At 37.6% G+C, this 26698-nt stretch overlaps 5 protein-coding genes across 7 annotated transcripts in view; 3 read left to right on the forward strand and 2 right to left on the reverse strand.

Moving 5' to 3' along the window:
• The window catches only part of LOC108066697 (uncharacterized), a 36785-nt gene extending 34838 nt beyond the window's left edge, over window positions 1-1947 (forward strand). The window contains exons 2-3 of the mRNA XM_017155316.3: window positions 1321-1612; window positions 1678-1947. Coding sequence (XP_017010805.2) covers window positions 1579-1612; window positions 1678-1934 — 291 coding nt within the window. The 5' untranslated portion in view covers window positions 1321-1578 and the 3' untranslated portion in view covers window positions 1935-1947. The remainder of the gene's footprint in view (window positions 1-1320; window positions 1613-1677) is intronic.
• Window positions 1948-2119: 172 nt separating this feature from the next.
• fwe (Calcium channel fwe) lies at window positions 2120-9765 on the reverse strand. 2 transcript variants are annotated; one of them, XM_017155389.3, is made up of 5 exons: window positions 9626-9765; window positions 9282-9402; window positions 5607-5814; window positions 5435-5542; window positions 2120-2879 (listed from the first exon to the last, which is right to left on the reverse strand). In XM_017155389.3, the coding sequence occupies exons 1-5, from the start codon at window positions 9626-9628 to the stop codon at window positions 2735-2737; spliced, it is 585 nt and encodes a 194-aa protein (XP_017010878.2). In that variant the 5' UTR covers window positions 9629-9765; the 3' UTR covers window positions 2120-2734. The 2 variants fall into 2 exon arrangements, with proteins under 2 accessions (XP_017010878.2, XP_070070586.1); XM_070214485.1 differs by lacking the exon at window positions 2120-2879 and adding an exon at window positions 3491-4978.
• On the forward strand, window positions 9476-14547 carry LOC108066710 (uncharacterized). 2 transcript variants are annotated; one of them, XM_070214484.1, is made up of 2 exons: window positions 9476-9541; window positions 12858-14547. In XM_070214484.1, the coding sequence occupies exons 1-2, from the start codon at window positions 9527-9529 to the stop codon at window positions 14373-14375; spliced, it is 1533 nt and encodes a 510-aa protein (XP_070070585.1). In that variant the 5' UTR covers window positions 9476-9526; the 3' UTR covers window positions 14376-14547. The 2 variants fall into 2 exon arrangements, with proteins under 2 accessions (XP_070070585.1, XP_017010819.2); XM_017155330.3 differs by lacking the exon at window positions 9476-9541 and adding an exon at window positions 12206-12803 and having other exon boundaries at window positions 12858-14544.
• Window positions 14548-14848: 301 nt separating this feature from the next.
• On the forward strand, window positions 14849-16329 carry LOC108066705 (zinc finger and BTB domain-containing protein 24-like). The gene is made up of 2 exons (XM_017155322.3): window positions 14849-15009; window positions 15059-16329. The coding sequence occupies exons 1-2, from the start codon at window positions 14887-14889 to the stop codon at window positions 16238-16240; spliced, it is 1305 nt and encodes a 434-aa protein (XP_017010811.2). The 5' UTR covers window positions 14849-14886; the 3' UTR covers window positions 16241-16329.
• Window positions 16330-17716: 1387 nt separating this feature from the next.
• DCP2 (decapping protein 2) lies at window positions 17717-26378 on the reverse strand. Its single transcript, XM_017155392.3, has 5 exons — window positions 25467-26378; window positions 22682-23448; window positions 22404-22622; window positions 21130-21855; window positions 17717-21069 (listed from the first exon to the last, which is right to left on the reverse strand). Exons 1-5 carry the CDS (start codon window positions 25597-25599, stop codon window positions 20536-20538), a joined length of 2379 nt encoding a protein of 792 aa, XP_017010881.2. The 5' UTR covers window positions 25600-26378; the 3' UTR covers window positions 17717-20535.
• Window positions 26379-26698: the final 320 nt, after the last annotated feature.

Below are 26698 nucleotides of genomic sequence, written 5' to 3' on the forward strand. Positions count from 1 at the left end.
TCATTTGTTACTTTTAATCATAATTTATTTTTCAGTGCCTAGTTTTGGCATTGTTCTCATCGGTGATGTCCATACCACAACCACAGGCAGAACCCGAACCCGAACCGGAACCTGAACCGGAAGCGGAACCTGAACCTGAATACCAACAATACTAATAAATGGTTAATTAAACGTTTTTAGTGTTCCTAATCGGGAAATAAAACCTAAAGCGAAACAGGAACCGATAATCAGAATAAACCGATTCCCAAAAGGGAACCGGAAAATAAAAATGTAATTTCGAACCAATTATCGTATTGCTGGTACCGGTACGGTTGTTGTGCTCATTTACTAAATTCGGTAAAAATCCTGAATAAAAAATACCCATATGTATGTATCAGATCGCACTTGCCGCTATATCAACTTCTTCCCATCCCTTTTTAGCACATGTTCTGCTGTTGGAAGAAAATGTCGCTCTACCAGAAACACTCTTTGTCTTAACAAGTTGTATGTCTGGAATTTTGGCACGGAATTTTGGCGCCTGTCTACGTGGTTTCTTTAAAGGAACCAATAACCCAACATTTAATTAATTCTTAATAAATATAGTAATAATAAAATCGCTAACTAATCAAAAAACCTACTTAATTTTAATGTTCTTGCAATAAAGTTTTTTTACCTAATAAAATTAATATAAATCATTTCTAAGTATTAACTATTTTTTTAACGGTACCGGTACCAGAACAGAACCGGAACCAAAACATCACATAACATTGTGGACAGCTGTTAAAAAACTTTTAACATTTTTGTTGATTTTTTTAACATTCGACTGTTCGATTAAATGTGGCATACTTTCAGGGATCTCACCCCGACGATCTGGCAACGCCGCGATGACTGGCATTAACTGTGCTCTTGGTATTTATAAAATAGTATTTGAACCCAGCATTTCCAGTCTATCTTATAAACTAGGAAAGCCAAAGCATTTAAATTTTGATGTACACCGTAAATCAATCCTTTCTTCAAAGCATTTTTTTGTCATATTGATGGAATACTTTAAATAAAGGAATTTATAAGGAAATTTTAAAAGTTCGTCATATAAATGAATTCATTTATTTACACGTTGCTGTTATTAATCTATGCATAACCGAGCAATATATTTGAATAAAAGTACGCATCTTTTTCAGAGAACATGTTTTGTTTTCGGAATATATTTTTTTTGGAAATTAAGAAACTAATAGTCAATGTGAATACAACTATTCGAATTCGGCACCCCCAATTAGTATATATCTAAGTTATTTTATTGTTAAATTAGGCACGCCAGTTTACGACATTAAATCTTTGTTCTAGCTCTCGAAATTCCCAAGCACGCCCCGAAATGCTGATCTTGATCACACTCCAGAAACCTCAAACTCAATAGCTATGCTAATATTTAGTTAGTTGTTTTTATTTAGAATTGTAGGGCAATTCGTTGATCTTGGGGCAGTCAAATACTGTCTATTGGGTCAGACGATTCGCAAGTGCCTTTGCCAAAATTTGGGTATAAAAGCTGGGGCCAAAACCTCACTCAGCATCGAAAGCATCTCAAGCTACAATCAATCATCAAATATGCAGTCCAACAAGGTTTTCTTCCTGTTCTTCGGTGAGCTTGGAGCAGAAAGGCAGCAAAAGGATAACAAATCATCTAACAATGATTTTTCCAATTAGGTGTCCTCGCCATGGTGATCGCCGCTAGTCTCTCCTCGGCAGCTGACAACGATTTGATCAGCGATCGCCGTTTCCGCTGGGAATTCTCGCAGGATTCGGATGAGTCTGCTAATGATTTGCAGGAGGACGACGCCGAGGATGATGACGATCAGGACGACAGCGGTAGCGATGGCAACAGCGACGAAGTTATCTATGAGTTCATCGAATATGCACCCGAATCCTCTGAAAGTGAAGAAAGCGCCTCAAAGGAAGCTTAAGCACCAACTTAAATTTTTTACAATATTTGTTTTTATACATAGTATTTGTTTTTATGATGAAAAGTTTAAGTAATAAAAGATATCAAAACATAAATCTAAACTTTTAGTAACCCCAAAAGGTACTCAGAGCTACAAAATCATCCAAAAAGCATGCCGCATTTTTCTTACGACAATTACAACGATGGTTTGTATAATTAATTTTATTTAACATAATTTAAAGTATGTATAATTCAATTTTAATATGGTTTACATACAATATTTATAGTTTTATTTGCATTAATTTAAACATTTTAGTATTATGCATTTAAATATATTTAAGGTATATTTAAACTATGACTAAACATAAATTTTACATGATGTTCTCACCTCGCTAGTGATGTCGTTCAATAATTTATTTGCAATTTCTACTTAGTTGAAACCAAATAATTTGGAATGATGGGACACAGGCAACACAATTAATAGGATTTAGAAAACGCAAAACGCATTTTAACCTAGTAGACATTTACATACATTTAATACAAAACTGTTTATTAATTGAATGATTTTCCTTTTTTTTTTGTTGAGGGGGTCGTCTGATTGAATAATTTGGATTGCTCTAGAAGGAGATCAGAGCGAATCGGATTTAAAAAACACTTGTGATTCCTTTGCGTTGGTTATTGAACAATTTGAAATTGCACATGATTATGTAGATTGCCTGCTGATGTTCTCTTGGTTAGGTTTGCCTTCAAATGTTGCGTTTTGAGTCTTGTTTTCTCACGGCACACCCAGCTCTCCGCTATCCCGATCAGCTAGCTTCCGGATCACACATTGCTGTCTGTGCCCACGGCGCCGGTGAAGGAGAAGGGCTGGGCATTGTTCACAATCCCCGCTCGATCGTTGGTCTGGGCGGGCGTATTTCCTCCAAAGGTTTGCTGGGCAGCTGCCCGCATATCTTCGGCGGACGCTCTATGGGAAAGAATTAAAAGAGACTGTTAGATCTTTGGAGTTTAAGGTTACAAAACTAATATACGAAATTATAGAATTTACAAGTGCTCAACTAAAGTCGGTGAATTTGCCTACATAGGATCAAGGGACGAAAGAACAGCCAAAGTGTTCCATACTAATGCACAAACCAATGACAAACCAACGAAAGAAAATAAAGCAGCATAAATACAGTGTAAAATGTACAATTTTGGCCAAGTACATCAGGATCTACAGGATTTAATTTAATCTATTTAAATTGAAATGTACAAAATTAAAAATACATCATCAATATTGGACTACTCAAAATATTTTCAAAAATTCTACATGGAAAAGGACTACAAAAAAATATACAAGCTAAAAAACTACAATAAGGAAAGCTCAAAATGTATTTGCCTTTTGTGATCTCTGGGACGCAGCAAAGATATTAACGAGTTGTTATAGCGTAAATCGTATATTGTTCTTTATCGCGGTTGGCCGCCGTTGGTTGTACTTGGCTTTAACGGCAGGTTTTTGGACAGTTTTCATGTGGCATGTACAAAGTCATTGATATTTGATTCATGCGCATTCAATTGCTAACGAAATATTTTACATGTTTTCATTTTTAGTGTTGCGTTCATTGATTAACAAATTTTAACAAATTTATTACGTTTCATTATTACTTCAGGTGAGATTCTCAGTTGCTGGCGAAGGCTATTATAACAAGTTCTCGCGAGTATTTTTTCAATAACGTATACTTAAAGTTATGATAAATAAAACATACAGTAACTTAGGTGTAAATAAACAGATTTTGGAATGCTTCTTGTGGTAAGAACGCCAATAGGCAATAATACAAATAATTCAAAACGCTTTTTTCTCAGACTTTCAAAGTTGAAACGATTGGAATAAATACTTATAAATAACTTAGACATACAAAAAAACAGATACTTTTAGCAAACAAGAAATCATACGAAGCCCGAAAAAGAAAACCTATTAACCAAGTAATTGTCTATAACGAAAAATGTCTAAAATGCTTCAAATTGAAATGGACACGTTTTTTGTTCACAACATTTAAAAAATATAACTGGTAAATCTCCAACTTGTTGTATATATATTCTATCTGTATGCTTGATTATGTTCAATTTCAATTTGTGACTATCTTGCGAGCAAATCGATTCTCAAACAACGTTTAACATTTAATTGTATGGTTTACATTGAAGCAAAGCATATAAAGTTAATACTTTCTGAGTTGTACATATTGCTCTAGGTTCTCGACATTCACTTGTCCTGTCCATATCATCAGTGGCTTTTCTTTATTAGCTTTATTAGCTATAGCTGTGTGTGAGAGTGTGTGGAAGCTGTGGTTTACTCATAGGTTTCTCTTGCATTCGGTTAGCTTTCAAATATAGTTTCTCACTAAAAATATATGCTTGCTGCAGTTTGACATGTGTATTACGTTATTGTTATCAGTAGTTTTCTCTATGCATATATAATATATTTAACTGTAGTTTTCAACAACACCAACCGTTCGACGAAAGACATTAAAAAATTTGAATACGAATACGAATACGAATGACATGCAAAAAGGGACGAATGACGGAAATGCATTGGCCCAAAAAACACTTTGATTACTAACACTCTCGGTTTCAACAATAATGAGAATTTCGTTCAATTTCTTTTTGTAATTGGTGGGGTGTTCTGTATTCTATTCTCTGATGCCCTACATTGCTGCTGCTTTGTATTGATTTTTATTTTTCTCCTAGTTACATTATTCCTTGGAACGAACACTAAAAACTAGGCGCCGTAAAATATTTGTTACTCGATCAATTTTTGCATCATTTGCATTTCTAGTGGAGTGTTTTTGTGTATGGTGTGTCGGTGTATCTGTATCTTTTTATCTGTATCTGTATCTGAGGGTGTGAGAGTTGTAATTTTTTTGGCAGTTACTAATCGCGCGGCTAGGAATTTATGTGGGGCGCCAGACGTCGGGATCTTCCATGAGTGTGATATGCTGATCGCCGCCCATCTGCATCTGACCGCCCGCCTGACTGCCGGCCATCTGTGTGGGCGATGTGGCAGCGGCGGCCATGTCCTCCCGAGAAGCTCTACGTATTCGTGTTAGTTTATATTTATTAAGCGTTTTCACAGTGGCAAGCACATCGTGGGAATATAGAGAAAACAATTGGTTTCGATTAGCAAAAATGGCTTAGCATAGCTAACTAAAATCGCTCGTTTCTCCGCTTGCTTAGCAACTAAGTTAACCCCCACATTATAGATTTATCACTATAAAATCTAGAAAATCGTATAAGTAAACGCAAATAATAATAATCTTTTTTGGGTTCGAAAGAGTCGATAGTAGATTTATGTTAACAGTTATATTTTATCACAGTATTATCTTACTGACATGCTGTTATAAAATTATCAGACTGTTGACTAGCTACACTTTAAATTAGTCCATTTATCCTTTACAGGCCTTTTTTAAGTATTATTATTATGCGCACTGGCCTTAGCTTCGATTTTCTGAATTTTAATGCCTTTTTTTAAATTACCCCCTTACTCACTTCTTGCCTAACGCCATCATTCCGTACACGACGCCTGTGCCAAAGATCAGGCCACTGCCGAATAAGCTGGCAAGTCCGAAGCACATGATAATGGGCGGAATAGACATGCTAAAAATAAAATGAAAAGCATTATTAAGTAATACAATTTTTGGAAACTCCATTGGTTACTCACGCAATGTAGAGCGCGGCCCGGAAGTACAAGGGCTTGGAGTCCACCTTATCTGCGATCATGTTGACCTGCTCGAAGCAGACGAAGCAGCAGGGCGCCTCCAGGAGCATCACCACAAATCCTGCCACCATTTGTATGATGCCAGCCACCAGGCAGGTAACGCTGAGAGTGATAATGGAGAACACATTCCACAGGCCGAAAAGTATGGCAACTGAAAGGGAGAGATAGGAAATTAAAGTAATAAAGTTATTTTTTATTATAAAACGTATAAGATATTTGTCATACACTTGCCAGAAAAAGTATGCGTACAAATATTTTCCGCAACTTTAGAGCTTAAAAAAACGTCTTAAAAAAATTCGTAAAAATGTCATTTTAATTTTAACATTTAGTACACATATTAAGCTTTAATTTGACGTAACTTATTAATTTCTAGCACCTTTACTTTTCCTAATATAAATAAAAATGTACAAATTGGCCGGATTTCGCATCAGAAAAAGTATGCGTACAAATGCATATGGTATTAGAAAAAGCCATATTTTGGGCAAAGTACGTCGAGTTTAGTACGGAGTTTGATACCCTTTATGTTTTATAACTTCAGTCTACATATTTGGCATCGATTGGACCAATGTCCTTGCATCCTTCGCCGTTATTTGATTCCATTCCTCGACATTGAGTTTTTTCAGGATATCCTTGGATGCAAGGGTGTGAAGGCGAGTCCTGCCCTCCAGGACATCACAAAAATGCTTTACGGGATTGATATATACTATTTTGATGGCGAATGTAGCTGTTTTACACATAAAAGCTTTGTTTTGTGGGCGCAATGTTTAGGTTCGTTGTCCTCTTGGTACCAAAAGTCCTTTTCGAGTCCCACTTTCAGGACGCTTTAATTTCTTGTCTTAAAGTGCATAAAACAACCAACAAAATGAGGTATCGTTTATTAAAATCGGGCAACAACTTAACGAGAAATGGCTAGCCATATAACCAAACAAACAACTGCTTTGGCGTAATGCACGAATTTCATACGAATTTCAAAAAAAACTAACCTTCTATCTAAATAAGAAAGTGTTTATACCCATTTCTCGTTAAGTTGTTGACCGATTTTAATAAACGATACCTCATTTTGTTGGTTGTTTTATGCACTTTATGGCTTTTTCTAATACCATATGCATTTGTACGCATACTTTTTCTGATGCGAAATCCGGCCAATTTGTACATTTTTATTTATATTAGGAAAAGTAAAGGTGCTAGAAATTAATAAGTTACGTCAAATTAAAGCTTAATATGTGTACTAAATGTTAAAATTAAAATGACATTTTTACGAATTTTTTTAAGACGTTTTTTTAAGCTCTAAAGTTGCGGAAAATATTTGTACGCATACTTTTTCTGGCAAGTGTATATATTTTTATATACATTTTTTATAGTTTTCAATTTAAAAAATGGCACTATGAATCAACAGTCCTGATAACTTGTTTTATTGGAATTTTGTTATCAAAACAATAATACATTGCCTACATTCGACTGATAACAGTTAATCAAACTGCAGAAAACAAATACAACCATTATTAATATGTTGTTGTCTAACGATTGTTTTAATGTTGTTTATTTAATAACTAAGCTTAATATAATTGCATCAAATAAATGTTATAATCAAAAACACAAGAGGAATGTTTCGTTAAATATGTTATCGACTATGAACTTATTTGTATTTTTCAGTTTTGTTAAAGTTCTTTTTGAAAGGCGTATTTCTTTATCTTCAAACACTGACCCAGGAGACTAACCAAAAATTTTAATCACATACTCCCACTGGGCCCATTAAACATTTGGAAACGCAATCTAATCGACAACGCTGACTCATATATGTGCCAATTTCTAGCGCCTTTATGTGGCCGGATCTCTTTTATTTATAAATTAACCACTATATCCAGCCACAGAAGCGTGACAAAACACATTGAAAACAGTTGGGCAAATTGAAAGTTGACTTTCATAGAAAAAGAATGCTCTAAATTGTACTTGATATCGCTAGGGGCGTACAAGGAAATTGCATTAAAATATTTTATCAGCTGCTTTCGGTCTATGATAAAAGCATAAACAAAGAGCAAACAACACATACGAACTTAATTCTTAGATAAATAAATGTCTGGGCATGATAATTGTATAAAGGTAGCTACAGAATGTATTACGGAAGATCACGAGGGAAAGCTCAATTCCTATAATATCAAAACATTATATTTATAAAAAAAAGATTAATTCATCCGGACCATTTTGGATTTTTCTGTATTTTATTTTTGCAAGCTTTACTTTTCTTTTTGCGAAATCCGATCTGTGTTTTGAGGTTATTGCGGTTCATAAACCCAGACAAACTGACCCAACTTGGGTAAGAAGTCGTTGTGCTCTACGGACCGGCTAATAAAATTATTTATTAATCATAGACTTTTGGTTTTTTTTTACCCAAACACAACCGGTTCATTGAGGAAGCCGCACGAGTGAGTTTTGCTCCCTTAATTGAGGTATTCAGCTATTTATATTGATTTTAAGTGGATAGTGTTCATTTGTTGGGCAACAATTGCCTAATAGAAATTTCTCCATTTCCCTAAGTAAGTGAGAAACATCGTCGGGAAATGCGAGCACAAAAGAAGCGATTATACAGAGGCAAGAAAAATCGGTAGCGAAAATAAGTCGATTTCATTAAAAAAAATATATTAACCCTCTAAAAATTTTAATTTTATTAAATGCCTTTCAAATTATAAAACAAAAATATTAAATTTAAAAGAACAAACAGATATTTGTATTTCGTTTCAATCGAAAAACACGGGAATATTGCTGGGAAAATTTAGATTATAAATTCTGCGAAGTTCGTTCAACTGCAATAATGATCGAGCTCTATCAGTGATGATGAAATTAATTAAAATAGCTGATTTAGGATTCTGAGTAATTTTGCGATGTTACACTTATGACACGTGGGGCATCCAAAGGTTAAGGTTAAATGAGTGCAGATAACAAAGCAAATACGCAAAACGAAACAGAGATAAAAGAGAGGGCGAGAAGAAAGTGGGGGATGCTGATAAAACAAAAGGCAATGCGAATTTCCAGTGAATGGCCACAGAGAATTACATTCGATATGGAAAAATAAAAAAAACAGAGCGCCAAACTTGACACAGAAAAGCTCCTTCACACACTTGCAATTTCCTGTACACAACAAGAAATGAATAAAACAAAGGATATGTTTTTGTTCATTAAATATTTGTAATAAAAGCCAAATGGATTTCTGAAAATGTTAAAACAAAAAGTTTCATACATATATCACTGGTTATACCAAAAAATATTTTTTTGCTAAAATTGATAAACTATTATTTCACTTATGATTTTTTTCAGTGTATTTATTTCTGTATCCTTTTGTGTTGTCTTTCCCATGTTTCCTTTCTCCGCTCTCACACGCTCTCTCTTTTCCTTTATCAATGTCAGAGAGCGTGCGTACACACACAGGAAGACAAACACAAATACACAGCTACACCTACGAATAGATAACAGCAACAACAACGGGTGGTACACAAAAATCGATGCAACATATTTTTGGGCCGCCCAATGTCACGGATGTATCTTTTCCTCAGTCGTCAGGGGGTTAAGTCAGTATATGGTCTTAACTTTTGGTTATATATGTAGGTATGTATATTAACTCACAGAAAGCGGCCACAATGCCCAGTAGTCGACTTCCATATTTGAGATACCAGGGCTGCTCGGGTCCAATTGGATCTTGTTGATTCGGCCGTGCCAGCAGGCCCGTTATCTTTTCCGCAAACGACTGATCCCATCCGGGAAAATGGTAATGGAAAGTGGAAAAATCGAAATGCAATTAGGAAAAATCGAAGCACAATTTTGTATTGTGACGCGGCGGCCGCTTTTTTAACACGCACACACTGCCACACATGCACACACACCAGGTAACGCGCGGCTCGCACACACACCCACACTTCTCACTGCGTCAGCATTTAATCATGCTTATCCAATCTCCATCGATTACCTACCATGGCTATTTGTTTGGCTAGTTAACTAGACTTAAACTAATTTGAACAAATATTATGTGCACTTTTCACGTCACACGGAGCGAAAAAAATCCTGTTGTACTTTGCGTTCTGCTGCACACGAACCGAACTAGTTCGCGATTCTGATGGTCGATTGTGAATAATCGATAGTCAGTGGGTAACGGCGTTAGGAACTGGTTACTAGTTCCCCATATTTTTAAAAATCTATTTGTGAAAAATGAAATCTAAAATAAGGAAATCTTATAGAAATAATAGTAATATGAAATTTATAGGGACTTTAAAAAATTAATTACACAAAATCCGTTGTTTATTGCAAACTGTCGAATACTACAGTTTTCATTACGTCCAGTATCAAGTATCAAATAAAAACACCTCTTAACGAGGTAAAAAACTAGTGACGAACGCACCTTCAACATACAAAAGTTCTGATATCAACATTTGTGACGAAAAATTATTACACTCGTCATTAAATAGACTTTCTAATATTTTCTCATTCGGCCCGCCCTAGCAAACTATTCCAGCCTTTTTCCCTTCACAGGCATTTTCTATTGCAGCGTGCCGAATGAGAAAATATTAGAAAGTCTATTTAATGACGAGTGTAATAATTTTTCGTCACAAATGTTGATATCAGAACTTTTGTATGTTGAAGGTGAAGTAAGTTAAAAAGTATTTCAAAATACCTTTTAAACGAGGTATGGCACATGTCTGTACCTTTAGTAGTTTAGAACTTACAAACTAACGAAATTTAGCCATTTTTAGCTTTTTTCCCGCTAAAGTAGCGGCTTTTTCCAAAAGTCGTAGAACAAAAGATTCCTATATGGAACTCTTAGGTGCAAATTTACTGATTCCATGACCCTAAAATACAGTTCGGATACCCTCACACAAAATTCAATACTCAGGGAGCGTTAATTGTTCGTGGCTATTTTCGTATAAAAATAACTTTTAAACGTGACTTTTTACAGTAATGTGTTATATACCAAAATTTAAGGAATCTCAAGGGCTATACAGTTTAAGGTTTTAAAGAAAATCGTTAGAGCCGTTTTTGAGAAAAATAAAAAAAAGCTAAAAAAAAAGTTTTAAAAAATTGTCTTTTGTTCATATTTTTTTAACTATTACATTTACACAAATTGCATATAGAAGGCGTTTATAGCATTTCAAAATACCTTTCCAACGAGATGCAGCACAAGTCTGTAGCTTTAGTAGTATATAAGTTAGTATAGTATATATATAGTATATAAGCTTTCCGAATTTTAGCTATTTATAGCTGTTTTCCCGCTAAACTAGCGAGTTTTTCCAAAAGTGGTAGAAGAAAAGTTTTTGATATCGATGTGATGAACGTCATATCAAATTTTAAAAACTTAAAAAACATGTTTTGGACAAACTGACAAACTGACAAACTGACAAACTGACAAACAGAATTAAATTTTCATTTTGGGAAGATGAAGAAAATCGTATTTTGGCTATAACTTTTGAACGGAGCGTCGGATTTTGACAAATGACCCCTCATTCGACGGGTATTTTTAAAAGGAATACAAATAAAACATTGCGAGGGGGCATTTATCCCCACCGGCCCCAACAGCTCCAAATTTCGAAATTTTCACTTTTTCACTTTCACCGCTCTCTCTCCCAAGCCAATTGATTTTCTTAAAGTCTTGGTATGCAATCCTGTTAGTTTTCGTAATACCTTTCGATAGGTGTATCATTCATTATGATCGGACCATCACAGTAGATTTTCATTTCTTCGTGTATATATAGTAGTCGCCTTCGCACACTCTCCTGGTGCGCTTCGTCATCAAGTATAAGACTTCAAAACCTTAACTTATAACTTAAACCTTCTTTTGGTAATATGGCAATTTCACTTTTGTTGTCTTTAGTATTCAGATATTTCGGATTAATTGCAATTCCGAGTCTTTAAGCCGTAAAATCGAAGTTTCTAAAAGTTATGAAGAAAAGTTCCTTTTCGAATTCAGATTCTAGCATAGCGCAAAATTAAAGGGGACTTCCCTAAACTGTTGAATTGCTGAATTGTTGAATTTTGGTCAGCTGTTAATCAGCTGTTCCATACAAAGTCAACTTTCAGAAATTTCAGCAATTCAACAGCCTCGGGGCTGATGAAAATGTTGTTGAATTGCTGAAAAGCCAGAGTTTTCACCTTTTTTTAAAAGTCGTGGCAGCTCTCTAACATTTTAGTATCACCAGTACGCATTATTTATTTTTAAATCAACTTAGAAAGCATATTTGTGGTTCTTTTTACCTCGGTAACACTTTTAGACAGTATCTAGCAATAATAAATCAAATTTTACGTGCTTTAAGTTTCGTGAAATTTTTCAACAAATAACAGCTGTTTGAAAATTCAACAGGAACCATTTAGGGTCGTTCCCTTAATTGCTGAAATTTTTTGTTGAATTTTCAACAATTCAGCAATTCAACAGTTTAGGGAATCCCCCTTGAGTCCTGATAAGGTTTTTTTATATCGATGTTTTTGCCCAAGCGAACCAGTTCTTCGGGTTCATTACCTATCGATGTTTTAAGATATTCCCGTAGTTAACATCGTCGAAATTTGTTTATCAGTCCACATTCACAGGCCTTTGAAGAAACACGCACATTTCACGCCGGGTAGGGCAAGGGACCTCGTGGTGTGGATTCACTTTTAGGTTAAGTTTGTGTATTACAAAATTCAAGACAAAGTATCTGGTCATATGCACTAGTCGTGCGACCAACCTTCATTTTCAACGTTCGTTGAAATCAAAGCCAAAAAAAAAAAAGAAATTTGTTTACACTGTCCACATTCACAGGCCTTTGAAGAAACACGCACATTTCACGCCGGGTAGGGCAAGGGACCTCGTGGTGTGGATTCACTTTTAGGTTAAGTTTGTGTATTACAAAATTCAAGACAAAGTATCTGGTCATATGCACTAGTCGTGCGACCAACCTTCATTTTCAACGTTCGTTGAAATCAAAGCCAAAAAAAAAAAGAAATTTGTTTACATTTTTTATTTGTTAAAAATAGCCATTTCTAAAGATCTTTTTCGAAATGTCGGATAAAGAGGCTTGCAAATTGTGCAAGGACAATCAGGGAATTGAGGTGGACTTCCGTAAACCCGTGCTGAAGTCAACCAAAAAACTTCTGCTGCAACTCTTCGTTTGCTACAAAATTGATGTGCGTCCCACTAAATATTTCCTTAACTTTGGAGATTAATGTATTTCTTTTTAGATTTCGGACCTGGAAAAGAGCTTACGCGTTTGTAAGCCCTGTTTTGAATCTGTGATACACATAAGCGAATCCCTCAAGAAATGGAGAAATGCCCAGATAAAGCTTAGAGAAAAAGCCAGGAATATAAGCCGCTCAAAAGCGTTGTATGATTTTTTCGCCGATGATAATGATCCAGAGACTGAGTCCTTAGAAGCACCCCAAAGTGTGGCCTTCGAGAGACCCCAAGAGGATATAGAGAATGTTCATGTGAAGGTTGAGACATTAGTCGCGGAAAATGGTGATAATTTCCTATCAACAGGTGATAGGGAAGTTCTAGAGGAGGAATACCCACAACCTCTTCCGGGAAAAATAGAACCTCTGGATATAGAAGACATCTTGGCGGTTCACGTCCCATTAAAGTCCCCACCAGCAAAAGAAACAGAACAAGATGCAGAACCGCGACCTCAAAGTGAAAACACTCTGGATATGGACGACCTCTTGGCGGTTCGCATCAGGCTAAAGAGCCCTGTAACAGATGACAAGGAAAACTCAGGGGAGGATAGCTTAGAACCAGCCCAAAAGATCCTTTGCTTCGACACTTTAGATATTGACGATTCCAAGGCATTTCAGAAAGAGTTGGACTTGTCAACCTGGGAAAATGGCGCAGAAGCTTTGGAAGAAGATACTAGAGAAGTTCTAGAGAGGGAATCCTTACGACCAGCCCAAAACGATGATACAGTAGTTCCAGAGGTGGAATCTTCAGACCCGCTACCTGAAATTATTGATTTACTTCCGGACGAGAGCACCGACAACCTCGATATAGACGACGCCCTGGCGGTTCACGTCGATTTGATGGCTGCTGCTGCGAAAAATACACATAAAGATGAACTTGTGGAAACGGAAGAAGCTGAAGTATTCTGTGTGGGCCTCCGACAAGACGGTCTGAAAATAGTAGAACTGTTCAAGGACAAATTTGGTGTCGTCCAGTTTTTGTGCAGCTGCTGCGATCACGTCTTCGCAAACGTAAGTCTTGTTAAGAAGCACAATGACTTTGAGCGAAAAAATCCGGTTTACGTGTGTCACGACTGCAGTGCCTGCTTTGCGAATTACACGGAATTATTCGAGCACCGGGACACGAGAAACCATGCCAAGCGAAGCTTAAGGGAAATGGAATATCGCTGCCTGAAGTGCGGAATGATGTTCCTAAATGTTAGCCTGGCCCAACGCCACGAGAAAAGTGTCCACACTTGCATCAAGTTCAAACCAGACTACGATCGGAACATTCAGGGTCTCAAGAGGGCCAAACCGCAGCGTTACTACATCTGTAATTACCTAACATGCAGGCTTAAGTTTTCGGACCAGAAACATTTCGATCGGCACATGGAAGGCCATAGTGTTGATAATCACATGGCGATGATACGGCAAAGGAGGAGGAAACAATTCATTCTGCAAAAGCAAAAGGACCGAAGTCGGAGACAGGAGCAAAATAAACTCGAACAAGTTGGTGACTTCATTATTCACCACCTGGACTCAAACTAATAAAGTAAAATAAAAAATTTTAAGATTGACATATTTTGGGGGGTTAACACAACAAATTTTACAAAATTATAATTATTTTGTTATTTTGTTGTAGGATTCTTTATTGAAGGGAGTAAGGCCTAGGAAAATAAGGTAAACTAGTATAGTCCTTAACTTTAATAAAAGAAAGGAAAACAATGTGCAAATTTCAGTAAATTAAAATGTATTTCTCAGTCGAAATACAGAAAAAGATAAATACATTTTAGGAAACCATAGTACTTTTTGTACTGTGTTTCCAATCATGATTGAGCTTGATTCCATTTGTAGAAATTCTTAAAAATAAAAATACTACAAATCGATAAATAAATTTGATTATCGATGATATTACCAGCTCAACAAACTATCGATACTGTTAGAGAACAGGCGATTATTCAGAATCTCATCGATACTATCGATTGGCCGACATCGAGGAAATCATTGATTATTTAGCTAAAGTCTTTTCATCGAGTTCTCAGAATTGTGTAGTTGAAAAATGTCAAATGAATTGTGCAAACTATGCAAGGACAATCCAGCGGTAGAGGAAGATCTCGAGAAGCCCAAGTTTAAATCGGCAAACCAACTGCTGCAAAGACTCTTCGAGTGCTACAAAGTTGATGTAAGTTCAGTGCTCCTATAGAATTTATACACTAACATACCGATTTTAGATCGCCAGCCTGGGAGAGGCTTCGTGCCTTTGCAGTCCCTGTTTTGAGGAGGTATTACGTATAAGCGAATGCCTTGAGAAATGGAAGAAAGCCCAGGAGGAGATCCAGGAAAGAGCCCTCGAAATAGACGACTCCAAGGCGTTTCAAGTGAAGTTGGAGGTTCCGTCCTCCGACGATGAAAAGGAATCACCTGAAGAAGATGAGGAGGAATCGCCTGGAAAAGATGAGGAGGCAGGTGAGGACCACGATATGGAAGGGTCAGAGGAGGAAGACGATGATGATCAATCGGACCAAAACGATGGTATGGAAGTGGCAGAGGGGAACGATTGGAAACCCGCTCGCGACGATTTCTTCAGCGTGGGACTGGCCTCCGATGGCTTGGCGATTACCAAGTTCTTCAGGGACAGGACCAAGGCCACCCGTATGCTGTGCACTTGCTGCGACCAGGTGCTCGAAATCCTGGCCCACATCCGGATGCACAGTGGAAAAGCGCGTCCGAATCCCTCCTACTATTGCCGTGAATGCGGCTCGGACTTTCCCACTCTTCGGGAGCTGCAGACTCATATCAAAACGATGGGGCATACGAAGAGCAAGTGTGGCGGAAGGGATCTGGAATTCCTTTGCCTAAAATGTAATCAGTTATTCCCAAGATACTTTGACGTCATCCGCCACGAGAATAACGAACACAGTGCGCCGGAGTGCGTCAAGTACCGGGGATCTTACGAGCGACACATGCAGGAACACAGCCCCGAAGCGGAAGGACCTCCACCGCAGGTCTACGAGTGCCGCCATAAGGACTGCAATCGAAGGTTCCGGATGTGGGCGCGATTTGAGTCGCATCTCATGTGGCACAGGGATCGTAGTCACATCTGCCCCTACGCGGGTTGTAATACCCCAATCCTGCCCGGCCATTACAGGTCCCACATGCGCTCGCACCTACAGCCTTGGCGACTCCAGCGGCAGGGTCAGTTTATGACCGTGGATCCCGCACAACGAGTGGAACCAGATCGTCGAAAGGTGCCGTACCACAAACGACAGCACATTGGCCGCCAAGTTCGCTCTTTCCCTGAGCTCGTCCAGCCGCTTCCTTCCAGCGGGGGACAGTTTATCAGCCTGCCCAAAAAAATGTCCTTGCAGAAGGGCAAGTACATAAGTGTTGATGAGACAAAAGCCCCAAAGTAACCATTTAAGTTCTACGGACGTGTTATGAAATTAATTTGATTTTTATAATAATAACAGAATTGCAATAAAACAATTTCGAGTCTAAAAAATCGTCAAAAACATTAACATTATTCATTATTGCGCTCGCGACGCTATAATTCCCAACCGGTTCCTTGTGCATGGTAACTCCCTTTGATCCCTGAGTAAGTTAGCAAACATCTTTGCTGACGATCTAGGATGTTCTTTCCCCGCACACAAAAAAAAAAAAACTTGGTAAAATCAACTGTTATAATTGTCAATCAGTCCCCAACCACACAAAATAGTCAATTCTGCTAAGTAAATAGTTACTTTCACAACAACAAAATTGACAATTTTTTGTGGTTGGGGTCTTTTTGACAATTTTTTTTTGTTAATACTCTAGCGGTCGGCGGACCGCGAATTCTTAAGAATTTACATGAAGAAATATAGGCGCGGACTGCCATGGTTCTCTTGTAATCAAATTTCAAAGTTACGTGTTTTGCTATAAAAAAAAATAGCCTTTTTTATGATTTTGAGTGGTTTGCTAAACATAAGGGCTTTTCATCCCTTGTCAAAATAATTGGCGTTCACAAAAATTCGACCAAAATCTGAAATTGTTTTTATAGGGGGCCAGACCCCACAGCCGCGAAATAAATATCCTCGATGGACCGCTATTCCTTAAGAATTCGAATGACTATGGATGACCAACATATGCGTAACTTATAAAGGTAAAGTTTAAGAAATCGCGGTCCAATATTGCAAAAAATGCGCCTCAAACGAAAAATATTTAAAAAAAAATCGCGCGATTTTTTGCTTGCAGCGCAATGCACTTCTTTCAATTCTCTTAAGTACTTGTATTGCGGTTAGGACTATAAAATTCGTGCATTATTGGTGTAGCCTTTTCCACGATTTTCTTTAGACCGTGAAAAAGGTTAAAATATAATATTTAATAAGGCCACAAAATAGGTAAACTGTAATGATCCTCGTTGGATCGCGATTTCTTTAGATCTGTCTTAGGAAGTTTTATATTGGTCTCCCATGGTCAATAAATTCTAAAGGAATCGCTGTCCACGGAGGATATTTAGTTCGCGGCTGTAGGGTCCGACCCCTATAAAAACCATTAGACATTTTTGTCGAATTTTTCAGGAGGCCTATTATTTTGACAACTTATTAAAATCCAATATGTTCTTATAGCAAGTCTTAGGGAAGCCAACTGTATTTTTATCGCAAAACACGTAACTTTGAAATTCGATTACAAGAGAACCATGGCAGTCCGCGCCTATATTTCTTCATGTAAATTCTTAAGAATTCGCGGTCTGTCGAGGATAATTTTTTCGCAAATTTTGGGAGTGAGGACCGTAAACTAGAGTATTACCTTTTTTTTTTGTGTGCTGAACTTCGAAGATAACACTACCAGCATTAGTGACTCCAGATTGTAATAAATAATACCGCTACCCAGGAGTACAAAGAAAAACGTGGTTCTTAAAACTTGGTACATCAATTTATTGCCGGAATTTTGGGGGGGAAAAATGTTGGAAATATATATTGCCACAAATTAGTTATTTAATAATATTTTTACGTTACAATTGTTCTTGATTGAAGAGTTAACTTTGTTTTTCGTATTTGGTTGTTTTGGCATTAATTTCTACTTTGTATTTTTGATATCGTATGATTTTTAAGGAGGTGCTTACACAAGAATAGAGTTGTTCAACCTCATAAATGGGATTATTCAAATTTCGTATTGTATCCATATTGTTTTCGGGAAATCTATTCTGGTGTACTCACGCCCTACGTTGTTGTTTTGGACGTGTTTGCAGATTTGTTTTTGGTTTTTTTTTTTTTGGATACAATGGTTAAAATGCATAGCAAATTTAGCTTGGAGCGAGTATTCGGATCACACGGATCGTCGGGCGGTGATGTTGGCAAGATTTCAATATATCAAGTTCTCGCTCATCCAACGTTCTCTTAAATTAACTTAATGTCGTCGGTTGTTGTTCCAGGAGCCCTTTACTAAAGTTAGTTAATGCTATGTCTGCGGTTTTTCAAAAAAAACGAAAATAAACTATAATATTGTTGTTGGGTTGGACTTGGGTGTAATTTTAACAGGTTTGCAGTTCCTTAAATTAAGAATCGGTTGGACTGGAATCAGTTTTTTCACTTAACATTTTTGACTTTGCTTTCGTGTTGATTTAATATTTAATTCTTGGGTTTCTTGTAGTTTTCAAGCTGTTTAAACATGGTTGTTCTTGGTTGTAATTTGATATTCATTGCTTGCTGGATAAGTTTGATGTTTGTTTGTCGATTGGCCCAGACAAATAACCAAGGAAATTAGGTTTCGGTGTGATTTTAAGAATGAACAGAAGAAGGTACCGAATCAAAATAGATCCAAATTATTGCCAATTCCAATTGGGCATTTGTCTTGGGCGGCTGGAAACAAATTTTGCACGGTTTCCAAAAAATAAAATTTTAAACTATACGTTTTTTTTAATAAAAATGAAATATAATCCGAATCCAAATTAAAAAAGAAATGTTTAAAACAAATTTGCAGCTCATTATGTAAACATATAAAATAAAAATTAATATGGCTTTTCAAAAAGCTTTAAAAGTCAATGGTAAAAGATTTAAAGCAAATGCAAATTTTTCTGTTTTTGGTTTTTAAGATTAAAGAACTAGTATCGAATTGTACACAAAAGACCGAGTTACGGGGAACTTCTTTTGATTTTCAGTGGTGTATACTAATAGACTCTGAGATTACGACCTTGGAGACATTGCTAATCATTGCTTAGTCTAAAGATAAACGCTAATAGGCAACTGTTTCACACATTGGAGACTATGCTTGATGGAGAAATAAGTTAACATGTTGCGGCATGCTTACGAATTATAGGAAACTTGGCGTGGTAGAAAACCTTAACGAACTCTACGCGTAGTTATCAAAAGACTTAACATTTCTTAAAAGGCTTCTCTCCCTCTGTCTTACGCACTAATGGCTCACAAAAATATACTTCGTCCTCTGGTTTTCGTTAAATTACAAATCGCTCAAATACTTTTACCCTTCTTCGTGTATATCATACAAATTTATCATGATTGAAGACGTTTAAGCATTCAATTTTAAACTAATTTAAATTCGTTAAATGTTTTGTTTTCTCATAATTAGCGTCGCATTCCCAAGTTGTCAATAAAAATTTGACGAAACATTTCACTGTTGAGATATGCCTGATATTGCCCCTGATTGTGGGAAAGTGGGTCTCAATTTTGAACGGTTGTGAGCGGGACATTTTTTTGATTGATTAAAATGGTGTTGTGGTTCGCTTATAAAAGTTTTTGTAGTTGCCAGCCGTTTGTTAAGATCACAATTGTGCTAAGAAATACTATATCACAATTTAATTATTTACATTGTTATTATTTGTATTCTTTCTTACACATCTCATCTCTCTCTCGCTATCATTCGTAGGTGGGGGCGGGCAGTAAGTAATACGGCCCAGAAACTTTACTTGTTTATCATCTCAATTTCGTCCCCGCAGAAGCGTTTCGTTGCCCTTGCAAGAAAGTCAACCGTGGACTTTGAAATTTAGGCACGACGATCTGTACTCGGGGCGTGTTAAAGCTACGCTTTAGTTAAGTTAGATATAGTTTGTTGGTTTTCTCTAAAAATACGTTCAAACGGCGAGCGCTCGGCTCGAAGTAGGCTTGGTTCACTTGGCTCACAATACACACTTTTTAGCTTATACAGGAAGGATTCTAACATAATTATACTCAATCTGTTCGATCTCACTTTGATCTTAGTGTCGAACAGCGATTGCAGTGTTTTTACAAAATATTACTTACATGTGCTGAGCGGAAGACTCTCGTTTTTTCTTGTTGTTTTAGTTTTTGGTATGAAATTCTTGTTGTTTTTCGTAATAAAAATGTCTATACAATTGATCGCATTCAATTTTTGAGTTTGAGTGTGCTTGAAGTTCCCTAACGCAGAATATGTGTGTGTGGAAAAGTTAAACCTCCAGTGTAGAGATCGGGAAACGTTACTTTCATACATGGTCTCCAAAGCCTAGGACTAGACATGATTAGTTGTCTATAGTGTTGGTAGTTGTAGTGTTAGTTTTATAACAAATGAACTTGTTAAATGCAATTGGCATGCTTTCATTTTCTGGCAAGTCTCCAAAGTTTCTGTTCCCCAAAGCGCGAGTTCCCATACTGCACAGAGCCTGCTAAACTATTCGGTGTTCCCGGTAACCTGGTCTTTTGCTGGGAAATGCATTGATTGAGAATTTTGAAAGGAAGATATTGACTCAAGGTAAAGTTTAGCAAAACACATTTGCTATGAAGTTCTTGGTGAAAGAGAAATTCGTCCACGAATTGAAGTTTGGCGTAAAGTCGGTGCCCAACTGCTGCTGCTGTTGCTGTTGCAGTTGCAACTGCTGCGGTTGCTGCGATTGGGCCCGCTTCAAAATCCTCAAATTAGTGCCCGAGGCCATGCGCTGCAGCTTGTGCACGTCTTGGGCATCCGGAGCAGATGGTGCGGCTCCTGCGGCACTGCCTGCTCCAAAGTTAAGCGACACCGAAGCTGGTCGCGGTCGTTGTTGCTGCTGCTGCTGCTGCTCGTTCTTTGGTGTCTTTTGAGCTGCGGCCGCAGCCGATAGCATAGCTATCAAATCCATGCCCGTTGTGGGTTGCTGCTGTCCCAGGATCTTGACTGGCTGCTGTGGATTGTACTGCTTGTCACTCTGGGACTTGGTGCGCAATCGCTGCTGCTGCTGCTGCTGTTGCTTCTGCGCCTTAGCTGCCTTAAGTTGTTGCTGCTTCTCCTTGCGTATCAAATCAAAGGAGCTGACAATCTGCCAAAGAATGAGGGATTTATATAATTAATTTTAATAAAAAACACTGCCAAAACTCACCTTCTCATTGCTTGCCGATTGCTGTGCATCATTCTGACTTTGGCTATGGAACAGTTGACGCTTCGAGGATATTGTGCCGCCTCCATTTGATGTCACTGCTGTTGCTGTTGTTAGTGGCGTTGTTTGATTGCTGCCCGCAGCCGCATTTAGTTTATTGCGTTTCCCATTACTATTGCAAATGTTCATAGAGTTGATGGCAGCGGCGGCGGAAGCGGGAGCCGCTCCTAGTCCCGCTCCCGGTCCAGCGGCCACCTTGCCATTGAGATTATTCAACTTGACACCATCCAAATCCCCCATTGACTTGTGTCTCTGACGCCGTGACTCTCCTGCGACGTCCTTCTTGCAACTGCCGTTCATGTTGGTGGGCGAGGTGGACGCTTTCGGCGATTGCTGGCCGGAGCATTTGCGACGACGCGGTTCAATTCCCGCCTTCCGCTCGCTCACCCACTTCTTCAGGCGCTTCACAAACGGCATAATCATGAAGAAGGAGTTGGAGTTCTTGCCCAACTTGGCCTTCGATATGGCATCGTTCTTGTTCACCGGCAGCGCATCAATGCGGAACCAGTCGCAGCACTTGATCTCATTGCGGGTGCGGGGCGCGAACTGCGTGTCCATCGGTATGTTTCGCACCACGTACAGCCGCGTGTACTGGTAGTTGATGAAAGCCTCAATGTAGTCGTTGGCATCGATGATGTCCGTAATGTCAAACCCGGTTTCCTCGTAAACCTGCAAGAGAGCAAGGAAGTTAATTGAATTCGATCTTTATGGAAAACTCTTTTAATCAACTTAGCAGAACAACTATGTTTAAAAAAACAAAAATTTTAAAGCAAGAGCAACTACATTTTTTCTTTCACGAATAATTTACGGCAAAATAACGGCAAATTCCCATTAAAAAGATTTTGGAAATTTTGAACTTTAGTGTGGGTGTCTCATAATTTTAAAAATAATTGAGCGGCAAATTTTTTTCTTTTACGAATAATTACGGATAAGTAACGGCAAATTGTCGATAGAAAAAAATTGCATTTTCAAAAGTTGCATTGCTAACTTTATGCACATTTATAATTATCCGGAGGAATATACTACAAAAAATTTTGGAACCTAGTGGTCATATTTCTGAATTCTTTACACTTCAATTAATATTAATCAATTGAGAAATAATAATTTAAAAACGTAATTTTAATTAAATGTAATATTTTTGGAACCTGATTTTCTACTACTCAATAAAGGCTTTTAAACTACGTTATCCTTTTAAAATAATTCTATTCCCGACTTGCCTCTCTCGTGGCACAATGGGCTGGATCCTCGTTCTCGTTGATCTTGCCCTTGGGAAATCCCCATGAGTTGCGTGCGAAGTAGGACTGCACTAGCAAGCAATGATTGTGATCCTCGGACACCAAAATAGCTCCATATGTGGGCACCGACAGCTTGTAGTTCTTCCACTCGTCCAGGATTTGATCCACGGTGCCAAAGTGTTTGTTCAAAAAGGGAATGTGCTGATGGGAAAAGCATGGGTTACAGATATTTTTTTTAAAGAAAATAATCAAATTCTCACTTGGAACAACTGCATGGCGAATTGCTTGATGCCCACCGTCGGCAGCTTTCGCTGGACACATTTCGGGGTCTCGCCATCGTCGCCAGTTTCGGGGGCACAAAAGAAATCCAAATAGAACCAGTGGGCCAGCTCAATTTGGAAACACATTCGTATTAGATTATTCAGCTCCATGTCCGGTACATTGATTATAAACCGACTGGCCAGATCATCAAGTATATCGGACGGAATTTTCGATTTCTCTGGCAACTTAATGCTGGACGCCTTCGTGGTGTTTGTTCTTGGTGTTAATGTTGTCAATGCGGCAGTTGCAGTTGCAGATGCAGCTGCAGCTGCAGCATCTTCCGAGGATGAGCTGCCGTAGGATGAGTTCGTTGATGTCGATGAGTGGGTCGATGATATGGATGAGTTGAGGCGTTGCTTCTGTGCGCTGCATTGCTGCTGTTGCTGATGATGTTGCTGTTGGGCATATTGAAGTTGCTGCTGCTGCTGCTGATGCGACTGCTTCTTCCTCTCGATGGGAATGGGCGCTGTGGGCGTGACGGTTTTGGTGAAAACTGCTCCAGTTTTTAGCAATTGGTTTAATACATCATTCTCGCTCTTAATATCGAGGTTTCGTCGTTGTGGTTGCTGTTGTTTTTGTTGCTGCTCGTGTTGCTTGATATCGCTGCTGTGGCTACGGTTGTTGTTATTGCTGTGCTGGTTATTGTTATTGTTGATATTTAGCACTTTTTGTAACGTCAGCGAAGCGAGCAGCGCCAGATTGTTGACTTGAAATAGAAAAAAACAAACACTTGGAGATAAGCACACAACACCAAGAAATTGATAGTAAAAATAATAAAAACACCCCGAGGTAATGGAACTACAAAAACCGCTCAAAGGTATCTATTTCTCGTCTGATTTTCTGATTTCACTTTTTATGTGACCCTCGGCGGTGTCAAAGGCACCAAGATTTCAGATATGTCTCTCCAGTTGACTACAATAACATTTCTATTTTTAGCATAGGTAATGAAATGAAATCGAAATTTTCAAGTATTTAAAGTCTGTTAAAAAAAAAGAAACCATGACAAACAAAATGAAAATTTATAAAGTGAAGAGTAATTTTTATTTAAAGGTTGTGAATGTGTTATTATATAATTGTTTATGCTAGACGCATCTTTGATCCTTTTTTTGTAAACTCTATTCGTATATAAAATTCTTACTGTAGTTTTAGTAAATTTAAAATTGGTAGGATAAGAAGTACTCATTTGAAAAGGGATTAGTCCCACAAGGTTTCCATTTTTTTAAAACAATGTCTTAAGGTAACTTATCTAAAATATTTCCCCAAGATGATAATTAGGATTCAACTAATTGGATTTTTTAATTATTTTCCAGACAGTACATGCATTATAAATTTTATCTAAAACAAAAAACAGTTTATGTACGTTAACTAGGTTTTAAAGAAATAATCATTTTCATACTTTTTAGATATCTTCTGGACTTTCTACAAGATTAATTACTTCGACAAGCACCAACTGTAAAGTGCCTAAAAATAACCTCTTTGACTATTGGTTGCCAAGCTGTCTAGGAATTTGAGGCAAATGCTATTGGAGCACCTTGAGGAACTGCTGAGTAATCGCAATCGCCTGGCCAATGATCTATCTGCGCTGCCAATTGCGCAACAACAAACAGCGAGACAAAGGCGAAACTACTACTATTACTATGCTATGGCTGTCGTACTCCGTTCGCTTGGCCTCTAAAAAAAACAATTGAAAAAACACACGGTGCAGTTCAGCGACCTCCGTTGAAAAGTGTTGCAACATGCACATGCACACTAGCTGGTGTGGGTGGCTATTTGTGCAATGTATACTGAGTACCACAGTCCGGCCTCTATAGATTGAACTCTGCATTATTTAGGTAATCGTAGTCCTTTACTTGACTTGAACGAAGCAATAATTAAATTGAATAAAGATGTTCCTATATATGTATGCTTCTCTACGCATTTTTACCCGTTACTCGTAGAGTAAAAGGGTATATTGTAGTCGTCAAAAAGTATGTAACAGGTAGAACAGGTTGAGATCTCGGAAAATACAAAAGCTAGAAAATTGGGACTAACCAATTATATTCTTGGGCTTCCTACGCAGAGAAAGCTTGTTTCAGCCAGTCTAACGCCCACAATCGTCTTGATGGAATTTTATAAAAATCCTGGCGACCACATCTTAACAGATTTTTTAAAAGTGTAATCGCCAATAAAATATCGAAATGTAGAAGAAAATTTAGAATCAATTAAAAAGTTATGAGCAAAAATTAAAACAGCCACTAGATGGCGCAGTAGCTTTAACAACTGTACATTTTCATTTCCCTTTAGATGAGTAACGTGTATCTAATAGTTGACGTACTCGTACTATTCCCGAATTGTATGAAATACTCAAATTAAAAATTGGATATTATAATTTGAGAACGAGTAAGAATTATAATTTTACTACGTTTTAAAAAAATTTTAATTAATGCCTCTTTAATGTAGTTACGGAATGAGAAAAAACTTCTTTTCAAAATTGTACATTGTGAAGTCCCCTGTTTTAAGATTAGAAAATGAAAATACTAATACAAAATACATCCATTCCTAGGGAAATTTAAATTAAAGACCAATTTACATTTGTAAATGAAAATTGGGGTAAGCACAATCTACAGAGAGGAGTTTTTTATTGAATAATTTGCAATTTGTGGAGTACCCACTGTGTTTATAGTTATTCCAAATATTTTTATTGTGGACTTATTTGTGGCGCTTATCATCTGGAGCCCCGCTTACCGTTATCATTCTCCTTGCTGCTACTGCTGCTGCTGCTGAGCGTGGCGTTGGCGTTGGCAGAGGCGGAGGCAGCGACGACGGCAGAGGCTGTGACGACAGCGACGGCGTTATTGATCAGTGGTGCAATTTCCATAATATTTCGATATCGGCGCTGTTTGTTTATGTAATACACTTATTGAATTTTTTTGTGTTTGTCTTTATCGCAAAATATTTTTGTTTGTTTGTTAATTCACGTTCGCGTCTCTCTTTCTCTCTCTCTCTCCCTCTCTCTTTTATGTGCGAGCGTGTGGGTGTACGTCGTGTGTATGTGTGTGTGTAAGCGTTTTGTCACGTATTTTTACAACGGCGTTGTTTTTGTAGTAAATATGGCTGCCAAGTTTCGAAAATTTCTGCAATCGTCCGCTTTTGTCGCACGAATTTGAATTTCCAATTTAATTGCTGTACTTGTACTCTATTTAATTTTAATGCATCGATTGCATTACATTCTAACGCTTTCGCTATTGTTCTCTCGCTTTTCGCTCTCTTTGTGATTTCCTTAACATTTTCTGCATTTGCATTAGTGTTTGTTGTTGCTGTTATTGCTGTGTCGTCGTTTTTATTGTTGCTGTTGTTGTTGTTGTTCCACTCCATCCACAAAATAATTGAGTGCGCTCCACTTTGGTGCGAGGGAGACGGAAAACTCTTCGCACGCACACAACCTCACGTTTTGCGTTTTCTTTTCTCGCCCTATTCACGTACTTTCCACTTTTCAATCTCGAATTAGTCGCTCGAGAACTTGTCGCGATCCGTTTTTTATCTATTTACACGTTGCACTTAATTTTAGTTACTATTTTGCACTATATTACGGGCTTTTCAACTCCTCGAAAATTGCCTTCCTCGTCTCGTCAGCGTCGCGTATAGAAATTAGATCTGGGAAAACCACTCACGAACAACGAGGGTATCGAAATGAGTACTATCGATGTTTATCCATCTCTAATAGAAATAGTTAGGGTATTCCCTGAATGGAGTTGTTCATTTTAGATCAGTTGTTCCAAATGAACTAAATTTTCATTAAATCATTTAAAACCAGACTTGTTTTAGTCATTGGAAAGCCATGATAACTCGGCAACATTCTGGTAGGCGTTTACGAATTATTTACTCTTAAAATAAATTTTAAATTATATTTTAAACCATGGAGCCTTTAGATATTTAAAAAACAACAAATTCAAAATAGTTTTTATTAAAAACTTTTT

Source organism: Drosophila takahashii, chromosome 3L (assembly GCF_030179915.1).
Source record: "Drosophila takahashii strain IR98-3 E-12201 chromosome 3L, DtakHiC1v2, whole genome shotgun sequence".
In the NCBI taxonomy this organism is placed as follows: domain Eukaryota; kingdom Metazoa; phylum Arthropoda; class Insecta; order Diptera; family Drosophilidae; genus Drosophila; species Drosophila takahashii.

Coding starts and splice junctions, on each gene's coding strand:
- LOC108066705 (XM_017155322.3), top strand. CDS start 14,887: ATGTCAAATGAATTGTGCAAACTATGCAAGGACAATCCAGCGGTAGAG. Junction 15,010..15,058: donor TCGAGTGCTACAAAGTTGAT/GTAAGTTCAGTG, acceptor TACCGATTTTAG/ATCGCCAGCCTGGGAGAGGC.
- fwe (XM_017155389.3), bottom strand. Junction 5,815..9,281: donor GGGCATTGTGGCCGCTTTCT/GTGAGTTAATAT, acceptor TCTCCCTTTCAG/TTGCCATACTTTTCGGCCTG. Junction 2,880..5,434: donor ATGATGGCGTTAGGCAAGAA/GTGAGTAAGGGG, acceptor TCTTTCCCATAG/AGCGTCCGCCGAAGATATGC.
- LOC108066710 (XM_017155330.3), top strand. CDS start 12,678: ATGTCGGATAAAGAGGCTTGCAAATTGTGCAAGGACAATCAGGGAATT. Junction 12,804..12,857: donor TCGTTTGCTACAAAATTGAT/GTGCGTCCCACT, acceptor ATTTCTTTTTAG/ATTTCGGACCTGGAAAAGAG.
- DCP2 (XM_017155392.3), bottom strand. CDS start 25,599: ATGGAAATTGCACCACTGATCAATAACGCCGTCGCTGTCGTCACAGCC. Junction 21,856..22,403: donor CCCATTGTGCCACGAGAGAG/GCAAGTCGGGAA, acceptor GCTCTCTTGCAG/GTTTACGAGGAAACCGGGTT. Junction 21,070..21,129: donor AATCGGCAAGCAATGAGAAG/GTGAGTTTTGGC, acceptor ATTCTTTGGCAG/ATTGTCAGCTCCTTTGATTT.